Source organism: Trachymyrmex septentrionalis, unplaced genomic scaffold, assembly GCF_001594115.1.
Source record: "Trachymyrmex septentrionalis isolate Tsep2-gDNA-1 unplaced genomic scaffold, Tsep1.0 scaffold87, whole genome shotgun sequence".
Lineage (NCBI taxonomy): Eukaryota > Metazoa > Arthropoda > Insecta > Hymenoptera > Formicidae > Trachymyrmex > Trachymyrmex septentrionalis.
In genome coordinates, this window is record NW_017306059.1 from 2,314,129 (window position 1) to 2,330,171 (window position 16,043).

General features: G+C 36.4%; 1 protein-coding gene across 1 annotated transcript; it reads left to right on the top strand.

The window, feature by feature from the left end:
* Window positions 1–2,522: 2,522 nt before the first annotated feature.
* Window positions 2,523–15,569, top strand: LOC108755414 (sortilin-related receptor-like). Its single transcript, XM_018498384.1, has 10 exons — window positions 2,523–2,851; window positions 5,865–6,140; window positions 6,256–6,417; window positions 6,557–6,835; window positions 6,945–7,210; window positions 7,433–11,709; window positions 11,864–12,120; window positions 12,322–12,802; window positions 12,895–13,101; window positions 13,201–15,569. Exons 1-10 carry the CDS (start codon window positions 2,567–2,569, stop codon window positions 13,260–13,262), a joined length of 6,552 nt encoding a protein of 2,183 aa, XP_018353886.1. The 5' UTR covers window positions 2,523–2,566; the 3' UTR covers window positions 13,263–15,569.
* Window positions 15,570–16,043: the final 474 nt, after the last annotated feature.

The window sequence follows — 16,043 nt, forward strand, 5'->3', positions numbered from 1 at the left end:
ATAATTTTTTATTCAACACTGGAACTGTTATATACAATATGTGTTATATATTACATTTATTTTGTTGGAAAATTATAATATTGATGTGTAATGTTAATGTGTTAGTTTGTGTTCTACGGATATATATTTAGTAACAATAAATAAACGATTCAATTTATTTAGTATTAGTTTTTATCAAAAAGTTTTGACTAATTTTAAAAGGAGAAGAAATTAATAGACTGAATCTATACGTATCCTATATGTCTATCTTCTAAAGAAAACTGACCTAGTTACAAATTTAATTGTCATTGTATACATCAATTCGCGCGAAGAAGCTTTTTTAGAATATTCTCAAATCAATTGTATATTTTCAGAGTAAATCACGCATAAAGTAATCTCGTGATTCAATAAGAGACATTTTATCTTGACGTCCGTAACCAGTTTAACAGTTTTTTTATGACGAAAATGAGAAGTCAACAGTGCAGCAATTAATTAAACTCTTCAACAATTAAGTTAGCATTGGATGCGATAAATTTCATCCAGTTTGAACGTGCGTAATCAGAGCTCGAATAAAAGCTTCGACTTTCCCACAACATTTTCGGAGTCTGGATCACATCGAGCGTTTTGCGACGCGAGCTTCTACGTGGATGCGCCAACAATGTCATTCCAACTAGGAAGCAGGAGTGAGAAAGAGAGCGAATGTCATTATCTAATATACTTTTATTATTGTATCTGTGCGTCATCATTAAAACCACTTGCTCTCTGAACCTGACAGGCGATCCGTCCATCCGCCTATCCGCCGAGGACGAAAATCTTTTCATTGTTTTTTCGTTCTCGTTATCGGTCGTAAAATTGATCCGGATCTGATAATTTAGCGAGTATCATATGTTGACTTTATGTACGTTTCTTAAATTTAAACAATCACATCAGATACGTTCTAGTAAAACTTTTTTTTTTAATTTTGTATCTATTTTCAGAACTATAAAAAATTCTTGTACAATTTTATAATTTTTAGAAATTTTTTTAGAATACAAATTAGAAATACTTCAAAAATATTAAAATTTACATTTTTTTCTAGAATTCTTTATATGTGTTAAATTCTGAAATATTCTAGTTCTGAAATATTTTGAAATATTTTCTATTGTTGAAAAATTTTCAAAGAAAATTTATAAAATCTGAAAAATAAGTTTAACGATATTTTAAAAATTCTCCATTATAAAATATATAAAAAATTTTTTAAATATTATAAGTTATTTTTTTACCAGGACGTTTAGGAAACATAAAACGTATGTGAATCAATGTATGTTATATTTAGATAAATATATCTTTATGGACATAATGTGCCCCTATGTGAACATATCCCTACTTCGTAAAAAGGAGGGGTTCAGATAGGAAAGACCTTGCTATTCGTAAGCACTTAAATTCTTGGTAAATCGAGATGTTGAAGTTGAGTAACTTTACTTTTCATTTCACATTCGAATAATTACGCGTAAATTCATATTTATCTACAAATGACGGTAATAAGTAGACGCTTAGTCATATTTTATTGTGCAGAAAATGAAATTACTTGCTCTTTTTAACTATCTTAATTGCATTATTATTTTTATAAATAGTTCATTGCGTTGGCGGAAAAAGTCCAAATAGTTCGCAAATTATTTCTTCGATCATCATTATTTCTTTTGTCATCAATTACGGTGCTAATTCGTCGAAGAAAAATTTGGTTTGTAATACAACAAATTTTCTCTCTTTTCAAAACGCAAATTTTATGTAACAATTTAATTCTTGATAATTCTTATTATATAAAGAAATTGCCATACAAATAAATAAAATGAAATGAATTAATTTTTTGCAAAATTGAAAACGATCAATTTTAATAACATTAAACATAGAACGGTAAAAAGTTATTCCTTTTTCTGCGATCGATTCTTCTCTCTTTTATATAGAATATAAATTTCGCGTAAATATTTTTATGAATTTTTATTATGTGTACATAATAAAAGATATATTAAAAATGAGTACATTCAACGTCAAAGAGAGTTCGCGTATTAAAATGAGAATCACGGTAATTTTTCTTTTACTTGAAGAATATAAAATGGCTTTCCTAAAAACGCTCGATATTAATATACAATTATTAATATATAACTTTGTGCTTGTTATTGATGCTTCCTTTAATGAAACAATTCAAAACAGTCTAGAGACTTAATAGCTTTTGATATGTAGCCAGACGATCAATAATATTGTGTAATATGATTGATTCATCTGATTCATCAGAGATTCAGAGGTCACTTTACAGCAGGAGCGAAGGCTTATATTTCCTTCATTCGTACACAGTTTTCTTCGTAAACCAAATACAATTATTTCTAACTCGATGAATTAAATTTCAATATAAATAATTTGTATTTTTAATATAAATAAATATTTGTACATATATATTTTTTTAATAGATTCGTGGCGCCATCTACACGCGCGACCATCGTGATACGTTCGACCGCTCGAATCGCGAATTGCGTGTCTAACATAAACGCGTTATTCATGATTCAAGTATAATACACCCGCTCCGCCAGGAGCGGAGTCAGTCTTAGGCAAGATGGCCGGTCGGTCGAGTACGGCCCTCTATTATTACTTCGCGTTAATCCTCCATCTGGTTCTGCTAACGGAGTGCGATTACGGTGTACGGTACGGTGACGCGGCGAAGCGGCTGCACGTTGCGGGGAATAACGATCAGCAAAACAGGAAGCCGCTCATTATTGATAGACGGAGCGTGGATCTATACGACCAGGATGACAGCGATCGAGAAACATCATTTGGACGTACACGTCGAGACGTACCATTGCCTCAGCATCCAAACAATAGTCCAAACATCACGGCAAAGGTACGAGCACGCGTAGAATATCGTTCGATCGTCCGAAGGTCGCCACCGTTATCGCCGCCGTTGCGTCGCAATTCGACCGGCTGGCGGCGGCGGCTGCGGTGACGACGGTGGCGAACACGATGATAATAATGACGATGATGATGATTTCTCTACGACTGTTTTTCGCCCGTCGCAAATAAGAGCGAGCGATGAAAATGTCCTACCGCATTATAGCTTATAGCGCAAATAAATGTGTCATACGCACACACGCGTTCATTCTCCGCCCTCTGCTGGCTATTGCGTGTCGTCCTGCGAAATTTTTCCCAATGGACTGTCGCGTCGGAAGAGACGTACAGCGCGACCTTTGTGCGCGGCGTGAATAAGCCGGGGCAATAATTGCCGTATTATCTCTCTCTTCCGGAGTAAATTTAATCAATCTCGGACGAGAGAGAGAGAGAAACGGAGCCGTCACTGACACTACCGAGGGGTCACTAACCGTTACTGTAATCTTTCCTCTGTTTTCTCAATATTTTTTTATCTTTTTTTAATAGACTGCGCTGTCATGAGTTTTCCGGACCGTCCGGGATTTTGTAAACAAGACGATACTCGGAATGCCCGCTGCCGTTATTTCGAACACTTATTATTTTAGGACTTCAAGCTTGTTCCGTCATTATTCTAACTAACTGCGCAAACTTTCGTTGAAGGTCCTTTTTGTCGAAGGTGATTTTTGGCAATGATGATCGAATTTCTTTTTTTTTTTTCTGCATAGTTATATATTTTCCTTACGTTACTTCGCGTACGCTTAGTCATGCTTGCGATACGTATGAGAATAATGAACGCATGAATGCACTTGACTGCTTATTTTTCTGATAACAAAGGAAGCGCAGTTTGTCATTTAAGAAGATAACGAGTTGTACACCTAAAGAATTTCCCGCTAACAATACGTTTAATCAGCTACAGTATAATAAATATTTATGTAATATTACGTTTCCTTTATTTTTTTGTTTTATTTCAAATTGACGTTACACACGTTACATTTTACGTTCACTCTTATGTCCAATTGAAAAGTACAGTTAATTATTGTTAGAATCTAACAGTAATTAACTGTACTTTTTTATGACGTTAATTAGTGAATTATTCTGTTTCTGCAAGCTCATACATATTGTGTGCAGTTTATCTCTTATGAAGTTAATATAAAATTAAATTTTTTTTATTTAGGGAATTACGATATGCTTTATCCTACAGTATTCTTCTTGCATAATTATACAAAAAAAAAGGAATTAATGCCTATTTCTATGTAGTTTAATTTTTAACTCGGTTCAATTAACTATTTATCATTTTCTAGTTCTAAGAATCAGAAAAAGATGAAGAATAAATGAAATCGAGAATACAGTTAATCTTCATTGATAATAACGAACATAAGTTGCTTTTACTTTAATATTTAACTTAATTATGGCCGGTATAACTTCAGAAAAATGAAGTCAGAGTACAGAAATAATACAAAAGTTCATATAAATATACATATGTACTATTTAATTTTTATTTTATTTTTTAATTATACATTTCATTAATTCTTGTTACAAATTGAGCATAACATCTCCATATATTTTTGTTTTTAGTTAAAATTTTTAATACACACATTTTAAGCCCTGAATGTTGTTCAATATGTAATTTTTACTTATGTACAAATGAGACTAAGCTATACTTTCAGTGGCTTATGCCCATTTCCACCAATGTAGATTAATTTGAATCTCGGTTCAACTTATTCTTCGTTTTTTATCTAATCTTTAGAACTAGAAAAAGATGAAGAGTAAGAACCGAGATTAAAGTACGGGCATCAAAGTACTACATTAAAAAAACTGGAATAGAATCGGAGAGATAAGATTTAAAAAATTCTATTCTTTATATATCAGTTTACACTCCCTAATGGTAAGTATTATAACGGAAATGATAAATGATTTCAATTTCTAAACATTTTTGTGCATTATTACAGTATTAAAAATAAAATGTTAATTTTAATTTAAGGACATATAGTGGATTTTTTCTAGGACATGCAAAAATTAATATAAATATGTTAATTTTAACATTTCCAAAAAAATTCTTTCACATAATTAAAACACGCATAAAAAAGGTTGATTTAACGAGAAAATCGAAAAAAAAAATAATTAAAATATTATAGTGATACTAAATGTAATTTTTACTTTTTTCTATTTTCTCGTTAACTCGACCTTATCTTGCATATTCTTCGTGCATATTTTAATTGTGTAAAGTGATTTTACAATTTGTACAGTCAGTTTAGAATATCTTTTAATCTGTAATGTTGTCGATAATTCTGTTACTTTAGAATCTCCTTAAGATGTCTTTAAGTCAGCCTTTACAAAGCCTTTAGTAATGTCTTAGTATTTTAAGACATTACTTCAAACGATCTTAAAATAAGAATAGTTTACTGCCGGTCTATCTGACTTTCAATCTTGGAATTTTCCCTCCTTCCGATTTTAAAGCTAATTATGTAATTCTCTGCAGATACCCATTTCATTTGCATTTTTATAGATTATTCGCAACAATGTCTTAAATTATTTACTGCTTTGTGTCTCTAATTGTTCTTTTTATATAAACGTTTATAACATCATGTGACGTTGACCAAAGTAACGTGATATTAACTGCTGACAGGGGATCAACTGATAGAAGGAGATAGGAGGATTTTTCACGAATGAATATTCTGATTCATCTTCTGCTATATATCCGCTCAGCTACAATTACGATTATTGAAACTGTCGCGTTACACGCACGTACATCTTGTATCCACCTACTAATAAATCATGCTGATTTTACATACTGCGACGATTGTTCGCATATTTATCTTCTCTGTATTTATTTATTTTATCGAAACTTCTTATCGGTTATCTCTTATCTCCGCTTTATTTATTATATCGTTATGCGAGGATAAATATTATTTTATTTTTACGTTAAAGTTTATCTATATCTGATGTTTTTAATGCTTTCTAACAAAAAGCTTTGTTTCTTATCATTACAGGTCAATCCTTTAAATGATTCACATCAACAATTGATGGTACATTGGGTTGGGGAGGGTTCGAATGTAATAATATGTCTAGCGAGGGATAGTACGCCCGTGGTACGCTTCCAAGGAGGCAAATTCTCTTCCCCGAACCAACCTAGCGCTGTGTACATCAGTTATGATTATGGTGATAGCTTCGAGAATAAGACTGAACACTTCAGGATTTCGTCTGAGGCCGATGCCGCATATGCTGTTGTAGACAAATTCACCAATCATCCTAAGTACTATCAACACGTGAGTTCCGCTTTACAAAAACGTTTCTTACAAAATAAATAGCCGGTATATTTTCCTGGCGCATCTCCAATTCTATTGTTTGAAGAGTGTTCGCGAGACTTCCCTTCTTTTGCAGTGCGTCTTTATGGACAGTCTGAATAGTTTAATCTTCATAACATATAATAACGGTCAAACAATTCTGAGGATCTCGTTGTCGTTTCATCCAAATGAAGTCTCGTATTTCGAATTAGATCCACGGATACTTGTCGCACTAGACAAAGTCGATACATCGCGAAAGGTATAAGACTTATTATTATTATTTTACAATTATTTAAATTTTGAATGTACATATTACCATTATTGTTATCTTATTTTAAAGAATATAAAATAGTCATACAAGAATTCTTTTTTCTGACTTTGGAACACTTCGATTTCAGTTGTGGTTGACAATCGATCGTGGATTTACCTGGACACCAATTCATCAATACGTAAAGGCTTTCTTTTGGTCTCCTTATCGTGAGTTATTAATCGAACGCATGGAACCTGATGGAACGAATACGGTTTTGAAACTGGATCTGCGAAATATATCCTCGTTTATAAGAGGAAATAATCAATTGCGAACAAGATTGTCTATACGAAAGGAATTTATTGTCGTCATTGAAAATGTTGAAGATTTTCAGATCAGAGGCGATTTCATGTTTGCAGTTAAGAAAAGGGTAAGGATTACCGTGACGAGAGAGATGCTACCTGTGAAATCTCTTATAAGATTCAGAGTTTAACTGTTTTCATTTTGAACATTGTTTTATTTATATATTTTTTTAATAGAATGGAACGGAACATCAGGATCTCTTTGTCTCTTATAAGAATCAGACATTTGTCCAAGCGCATTTTAATACGGAATTGGATTGCAAGGAATATCATATTGTAGATGTATCATTTAATCGAGTCTTTATCGCTGTGAAGCACGGCGACACTATGATCAATCTTTACGTGTCAGAAGTTATAGATCACGAGAAAGCTATATTTACATTGTCTCTAGAGAGTATCCTCACGTTTTTCCCCAACAGTACTTGGAAGGACAGCTGGTTGAAGTGAGTAATAAAATATAACGGATATTCATTCTTTTTAAAAATAAAGTTAAAAATTTTACAAACTTAATTTTACAAACTTATAATTGCTATGAAAACTGTCAAACTTGAAAATAAGATGACAAGTTTCAAAAATTCTTCGTTATTTTATTTAATTTTTTTCTTTAAATTTGTTAATGTCTTCTTAATTCATCTGTATATTTATACGATTCTATATTTGCGCAGTGATGTGGCTGACGAGACATTTACGGATCTCTATAAGGTCGAAGGTCTTCGAGGTATATATATAGCATCGCGGGTCAAAGGCACTCCAAAATCAAGCTCTATCGGACCAGAACACTTGGAATCATTAATTACTTTCGATCATGGCACTACTTGGAACAGTCTTAAAGCACCAGCAGCGAATCATGAAGGCTTCTACATTCACTGTGGAAAAGACTGCTCGTTACATTTGAGTCAGAGATTCAGTCAATTGTATCCGGTGACGAGATCCGCCACCATTATGAGCTCGAAATCGGCACCTGGGATAATAATGGCGACTGGCGTCATTGGGTCTAACTTGAAGGGTCATCCCGCACTCTATGTATCTAGAGATGCTGGTCTAACGTGGAAACAAGTATTAAAAGATTATTACTTCTTTAACATGGGCGATCACGGAGGTTTATTGGTGGCAGTTAAGTATTTCAAATCGCGCGGGGAGACTAGAGATATCTCGTATTCGACGGATGAGGGCGAGACATGGCAGACGTACGAGTTCAACGAAAAGCTGTTGCGTGTTTATGGTCTCATGACGGAACCTGGAGAAAATACCACGGTATTCACCATGTTCGGATCGGACAGTGGACAACATCAGTGGCTTATCATCAAGATTGATCTACGACATGTATTTGAAAGAGAATGCACAGAAGACGATTACAAGTTTTGGTCTCCAACGAGCACTGACCAACCGGTTATGGCTTGCGTGTTAGGACGTAAGGAAACGTATCAGAGACGTGCCTTGCGCTCCAATTGTTATCAAGGCGTAAACTACGATCGACCAGTGAGATTGGAGACCTGTCAATGCGACGCGAACGATTATCAGTGTGCTTACGGTTTCATACCCAGTGGGAATCCATATCATTGCATCCACAACAAAACCATGCCCGATTATGATCCATACGCCGTGCCGACCTCGTGTCAACCCGGTATGTTTTATAATCGCACGAAAGGCTATATAAAGATATCCGATGATGATTGTACTGGCGGCCTTGCGAAAAATTATGAACCCGATGAGATCCCATGTCCGATGGATGAAAGACCAGACTTTTTATTGGTCGCCCAACGAGAACACATTACACGAATCGATTTGATGGATAACAACAAATTGGAGAAGTTACCTGTGCATGATTTAAAGAATGTTATTGCAATCGAATTCGATATGAAAAACAATTGTTTATATTGGGCGGATATCGTAAATGATACGATCGGTAGACAGTGTCTGAATGGAATTAGCTATCCTGAGATTCTTGTTGAGACCGATTTGAGTTCCATCGAGGGAATGGCTTTTGACTGGGTATCCAATGTGTTATATTTTGTGGACGGTGTTAAGATGAGAATACAGATCATCCGAACAGATGTTGGCCCTTCTATGGGCAGAATGCGCAGAACAATATTAGGGCCGAACAATCTGCAGAAGCCACGAGGTATTGCAGTTCATCCTGTGAGTGGCTATATGTTTTGGACCGATTGGGCACCGGGCAACGCTTCAGTATCTCGAGCTAACTTGGATGGCACGGATGTTAAACGATTATTTCTTAAGCCCACTGTCGAATGGCCGAATGGAATAACGATTGATCATATCGCTGAACGTATCTATTGGGTAGACGCTCGAGCGGATTATATAGCTTCCTCGGATCTTGATGGTAAAAGGTTTAAGAAGATCATTGCTAATGAAGCGCGTGTCTCGCATCCGTTCGCGGTTGCTGTGTTCAAAGACAATTTGTACTGGGACGACTGGAAACAATCAATGATATTTGTCGCTGATAAAGATCACGGAGTCGGAATCAACATGATACTCGGCTTTCAGATCGCGGGTCTGATGGATTTGAAGATCTTCGCGCACAGCGTGCAAGTTGGCACGAATGAATGCGCGAGAAACAATACATGTTCACACATCTGTCTGGGCGCGCCTTCTAACAGCTACGTTTGCCTCTGCCCGGATGGCATGGTGATGACGGAAGGTACGTGTTTGTGCCCGGGGGGTATCAGACCATACGCCAACTCAACATGCCCGCGCGTTGCTAGCACCTGCTCGTCTAACCAGTTTGCTTGCAACAACAATGTGTGCATTCCCGAGTTCTGGAAGTGCGATGGTGATAACGACTGCGGCGATAATTCAGACGAAATTCAATGCAACCGTGCCACATGTAGCCCGAATAATTTTGAATGCGATGATAACAAATGTATTCCTAAATACTGGGTGTGCGACCTGGATCGCGACTGTAAGGACGGCAAGGACGAAATGAATTGTACGTACAGCAATTGCACCGAAACGCAGTTTAAGTGTCTCAACGGTCGCTGTATATCACATCGTTGGCGTTGTGACGGTGAGGATGACTGCCGGGATGGCTCAGACGAATCAAACTGCACCAAGAATATTCAACCGAACACATGTCGGGCCGATGAGATCGCCTGCAAAACAGATCATTCGTGCATACCAACATCCTGGAAATGTGATGGCGAACCAGACTGCGAGGACGGCGCTGACGAGAAGGATTGTAATAACATGGTATGCGAGTCATGGCAATTTACATGCAACAACACCAAAGAAAATGGACATCGGTGCATATATAAATCATGGGCATGCGACGGTGACAAGGACTGTATCGATGGTTCGGACGAGGTAAATTGTACCATCACTACTACGCTACCAACGTCGATAATCCCAATACTACCGACAAATTCTTGTAATGACTGGATGTTTATGTGCAATAACAAGAAATGCGTGCCTTACTGGTGGAAATGCGACAGTGTAGACGATTGCGGCGACGATTCCGACGAGATAGGCTGCGGCAGCAATGCGGACGGTGCGTTGGAACCTACGTCTCCGGTTCACACGACGCAACAGTCACGCATTTGTCGCGAGCACCAGTTCCAGTGTTATAACGGTGAGTGTATTGAAAACGCGTGGGTGTGCGATGGCTTGAAGGACTGTCCGTCCGGCGAGGATGAGCAACATTGTGAACGTGGACACACGTCGTGCCGAGAGAACGATCAATTTATGTGTCGCCAGGACGGTTCATGCGTATCACTCTCGAGTATGTGCAACGGTGTCGAGGAATGTCCGGACGGCAGCGACGAGCACGGTTGTCACACGGATGAATTACCTGCCACGCCATCCTGCTATGCCGGTCTTTTCCCATGCGACGATTCCCGCTGCTTCCCGCTGGCAGCTTTGTGCGACGGTAATCGCGATTGTATAGATGGCTTCGATGAGGAACATTGCGATAAGAATAACTCGCGCAAATATCAAGTATTAGTGATGGGTGTTGATGAACGTTCTATCAATGATTCAAGTGTCTATCTCTTTTGGTGGATGCCAATACCATCGAACGTGACGTTTGAGTTCTTGCCATCAATTGCGCGGGCGATGCCAGGAGCTCCGTGGAAAAATGTTTCCGAGTGGATCGAAGATACGGAGTATCAATTCAATAATCTCGAGCCATTCACTAAGTATAATCTAACAGTCTATGTGAAGGCGAAGGGTCAGTCTGACATATCTCCACCGGCAAAGTATCACATGGCGATGACTGGTGAAGGCGTACCAAGCGAGCCGTGGAGTGTAAAGGTTGCGCAGAAGAACGGTACCCGTGTAGAGGTGACTTGGAGAGAACCCTTACATCCTAATGGTATTATTGCCGGATATACGGGCTACGTTACACCACCGATACCACCATTAGAGTTTACTCAGTTAAAAACTTCCGCAACCATCGATATGGCATTCGAGGCGGGCAAGAATTATTCCTTCTGGATTGTGGCAAAGAACCGACAGTATAGCTCAATCTCATCGCAAGTTGTTACGCTGACATTTGATGGCACGGCTAACATCGACGATATTGAGGATCTCCGTGTAGTGGCCACGACGAATCACTCTGTCACTTTGACGTGGAAGAAGATGCAGGACGTGGACGGATATCACATCACTCCCAGAGGATTACCGAATTATCCAAATTTACAAACCGTCTTAACAATGGACAATCTGATGGAAGTCGACAAATTGGCACCGGGTACCAAATACACTTTTGAAGTCGGCGCGACGAAAAAGAATTACATCGGTAAGGTCACCTCGGTGACAGCCACGACGAACGGCACTGCGTTGCCCACGATAAGTAAATTTGACGCGCAGTTGGTGAAATCCCAGAGAACAACCGTAAAACTTACTTGGGACCCCCCGAAGAGTACCAGGAAGATCAAGTGGAAATATGCTATTCACTACGCTATCAACATGGAGGACTTCTTTAAATGTGAGGAATCATTTGCATTTATTTTCTTCATATAAGGATTATTTCAATATCTTAGATGGAATAATCGATACCTTCTTATTACTATTTGATGTCGTTTTGTTCTTTATATTTGATTTTCTTTCTGAGGAATATATATTTCTATTTTTATTTTTAGCTGCCAAATTTATCACTACTAATCTTACGGCTACGATTAAGGATCTGGAAGCGTGCGAAGCATACGGTTTTGCCGTTGGCGTCATTGGAGATTACGGAGCAGGACCTTTAAATCAACCGGTTACAGTTATAACGCACTTCAGCAAGCGTGCACCTCCGAAGAGATTGCGAGTAGCGCCAGTGCAGAATAAAAACGACAGCATGATCGTTTCGTGGATGTCAAGTTGTCCAGCAGTCGACGAAATGATCAGTTACACGGTGAGTTAATAATGCAACCAAATATTTTCCTAAAAAAAAAAATGACAACGCGAGAGATTTTAAGAAAGTTGAGATTTATATCTACGAAAAATTTCTCGAAGATTTTATTTTTCTTTTACTGGAGAAAAATTTTTAAATGCTTTTTTTTTTGTTTAGTAAGAATATATATTCATTGATTTCGTATCTTTTTCCCGATTACAGATTTCTGTTACGGAAACGATTTTGAACAAGCACATAGTTGTGACATTGCCAGCAACTAACGAAACTGTTATGAAGCACATGTTCCATTCCATCAAGTACGGTGGGACGTACAATATTACAGTAGCCACAGATGTCGAAAATGCTATACCCACGCAACCATACATCTATATAGCACCACCGATCAAGCCGCCTCATCAGCTCACCGTCTTACATGATAATATGGAATATTTGATTTACTGGGAAGAACCGGATTTGCCAGAGCACATTCGAAAGGATACTGAGCGGTATTTTGAAATTTTGGTGGCTGAAGGATCGAGAACAATAAACGAAACAACTGCTAAAATCTTGGTGGTCAAAGATCCGCCGCCTTACCGCTACAAGGATGCTAAAACAGATACGATTTATACCTTCGCGGCGCGTTTGGTCACGAACGAAGGATACCAAAGTCCACTGAGTGAAACTTGGAGCACGCAGATTTCAGGTGAGTTGTCTTTAACATTTTTTTAAATATTTTTTTTTAATTAGCTTTTTTAAATTATACTTTAATAATTTTTTCTCTTTTTTGTTTCGTAGGATCGCAGCTTCCGGTGATAATGAATACATCGGGCATATTATCCCTCGCTATACCGATCTGTTTGATTGTTATAGCGCTCGGTGCTGCGCTCGGATATTTCATCGTTCGACATAGGAGGCTATCTCACAGCTTTACGCAATTCGCCAATAGCCATTACGATACGAGACGAGGACAAGCCACCTTCCCTGGTACGACAGATGGCTTAGGTGAGTGGTCTCGCAATTTGGAAAAAAAAGGGATAAGAATGATACAAAACAATGTGCGAAAAGAATCTATTAATTGTTTTTCTTCTTTTTTTTTTATAGAAGAAGAAGATAGTCCGGTAATCCGAGGCTTTTCGGATGACGAACCGCTCGTAATTGCATGAATATCATATATATGTATAAACAAAATATTTACGTACTAGGAAAGATGTGCCAAGACACTATTAATATGATAATTCTGAATAAGTCAAATTTTATGACGAAAGGGAAAGCTTATATGAAATTGTTTTAAGACTGAGTACTGAATTGTAGTCGTACTTGTGCTATAATAATTAACGACTATTAATCGGTAAACAGGTTGCTTAAAGCGTTTAGATGAAAGCTTTTCGCATCATTCATATGGTACGTAGAAATATGGTATACATGTATATCATAAGTGATGAGAGTAACTACCTGCCGTGCAGTTGGATAGTCCATTATACATTCAAATTCGACTGTAAACAAATCAAGAGGACTATAAGAAAGTGTTTACCGTCTAGTGAGAGGATAAATGCCAAAACGATGAAACGGCAACTTGTATATAGTAAATATTTTTTATGGATTGATTGTGAGACTTTCGAGATGACACGCATTTGCATTTTTAATAATGTATTTATATGACATGTACGTATGAAGAAACTTTTTTTTTGGTCCGTATTCAGATTTGTTGATACGAAAATAAGTTACCGGCATTTGGAACAAACTTTTTATTAAAAACTGTTTATATATCCATACAGAGGCCATAAGTTTTTTTCAATATAGCAAGTGCATGACCAAAGTAACGTTTTCTTTTAATGCCGCATCCAAGAGATATATTAGTGTCATCTGTTCATAGAGTAGATTTATATGACGTTCCACATTCTCCAGCTTGAATAATCTTCGTCTTAAGTAACTTTTTATAATCGTCCCGAATTAGAATTTTATATCAAACGCGATGCGACATTGAAAGAAGTTTTTATAAGCGAGTCTCTCAACTTCGCAAATGGGCTTGACCCTTGTAAAAAGTGTGTTGCAATTGTGGTTTGAATACAATACTATGTACGGATTTTTTATCTTTAGATACAAAAAGAGTATTCGATGAATGATATTTGATTCTTACAATTAAAGTAGATGACATTTTTTTTATCTTACATCATAAAAAAAATAATATATTTTCTTTTTATCAAGATCGTTTTTAGTTAAAATTAGGAAAGATTTACCAACAAGACGCCAATGAGAAAGCGACAGATCGGTGATGTTCTCAGTGCGAATAAAATTGTAACGACACCATCGTGACCTTTAGATTATTGTAAATAATGTTTAAGCGTGTGAACTTTCACCGCTTAATCCATGTTGATTCATCTATAAAAGACACTGATTGAATCCCGTGATCAGTTATATTTTTATGTTGGAATAGTCTAATATTTTAATGTGTACGAACAGTTTTCCCACTGCGATGAGAAGAAACAATCGATTTGACAGAATCTTTTGCTGACATGACATACGTATATGTATACACAGGGACGATTTTACTGAATTAAATGATTGGATTTAAAAAATCAATACATTCTTATGTTTGTGTTCACATCTTGACGGAAAAGCAGACAGCAGAAAAGTAGCACCCAATCAGAACTCTCGCTGGTAGTAATAAACAGAAAATCGAAATTGTCGACTATTAGCGAGTTCTAATTCTACTGCTTTTCTGTTTTTCTATCAAGGTGAACGCGTCCTTATAGCATTGTGAAATTGTGAATTAATCTGAATCACAAGCTCTCTCTTGTAATGACAAGATTTACAATTCCTATTTATATCTTGTTGCACAGCATACTAATTTTGAAAATCTTACTCTTTGACGACCGAAAAAAACGTGATGAAGGTATATATCTACCGATGTCAAATCGACAAAAAGACGTTTATGTAAGAAGTAATGAAGCTTGGCTTATTTCCTTTGTGTCTTACCTATCATCAGAATGGTGATCCCCTGAACGAATGGAATTAATTATAAAGAAAAGGTTCACCTGCTATATAATATTCGATTACACGCTACGGTTCACTAACGATTTATTTTTTTTTTGCTACATGTCATTGTATGTTGGGGAAGAAAATACTAATGAAAACGTCGATGTGTGTTTTTGAATCTGTGTTACGCGGCTTCTATACGTCATCAATAATGTTGATAGAATTATATTGCATTAATTAATAATAATGGTGTGACATTGATATTAAAATCAATATTGTTATGTAATGTAGTAATATTATGCAACGATATTGATCGTGTATATAGGCCGCTTTAGTGAGAGCGAGGAGAATAGAAGAAAGTAGCTGATTTACATGTAAATGTCAAAAGTTATAATGCGACAAGAGACAGTGATATATATACATATAATATATATATATATATATATATACATATATATATAAAATATATTTACGTGTAAATAAATAAATATAAGACGCAGAATATTGTCATTTAACTCTTCTCGCTTTTTTATAAATTTACTTTGATACCTCAGCCTCTTTGATAATTCAAATCACATGCATTACGTTATTGACTTATTTTTTTCACTGATAATTCTTATCGCGATATAACTTTAACTTTTTTATTTACTTTTTTCTATTTAATTAAATCCATTTTAATTTTACTAAAAATTTTACCAAAAAATTTTTGTGATCTAATTTCATGTTCTTTATATGAGATAGTACATATATATATTAAAAACGGTAGTACATTTATTATCCTGTCAAACTGTGAACAAGTTCTGCCAGATAAATTCTGGAATAACATAGCGGATGTTCCGGGCCATGTCTCAATCGTTAAAAAGTAGAACGGCAAAAATAATAGTTTTGTTTATTCATTACAAGTCCATCTCATCCAGGGAAGGTGAAAGACTTCCGTTACCATTCTAAAAGGCAATTTGGAAGTTTGT

What these genes read in the sequence shown, in the direction of transcription:
- LOC108755414 (XM_018498384.1), top strand. Translation starts at nt 2,567, where the DNA reads ATGGCCGGTCGGTCGAGTACGGCCCTCTATTATTACTTCGCGTTAATC. An exon ending in ACGAAATGATCAGTTACACG is followed by an intron (nt 12,121 to 12,321) that starts GTGAGTTAATAA and finishes TCCCGATTACAG; the next exon opens with ATTTCTGTTACGGAAACGAT. An exon ending in TGGTACGACAGATGGCTTAG is followed by an intron (nt 13,102 to 13,200) that starts GTGAGTGGTCTC and finishes TTTTTTTTATAG; the next exon opens with AAGAAGAAGATAGTCCGGTA.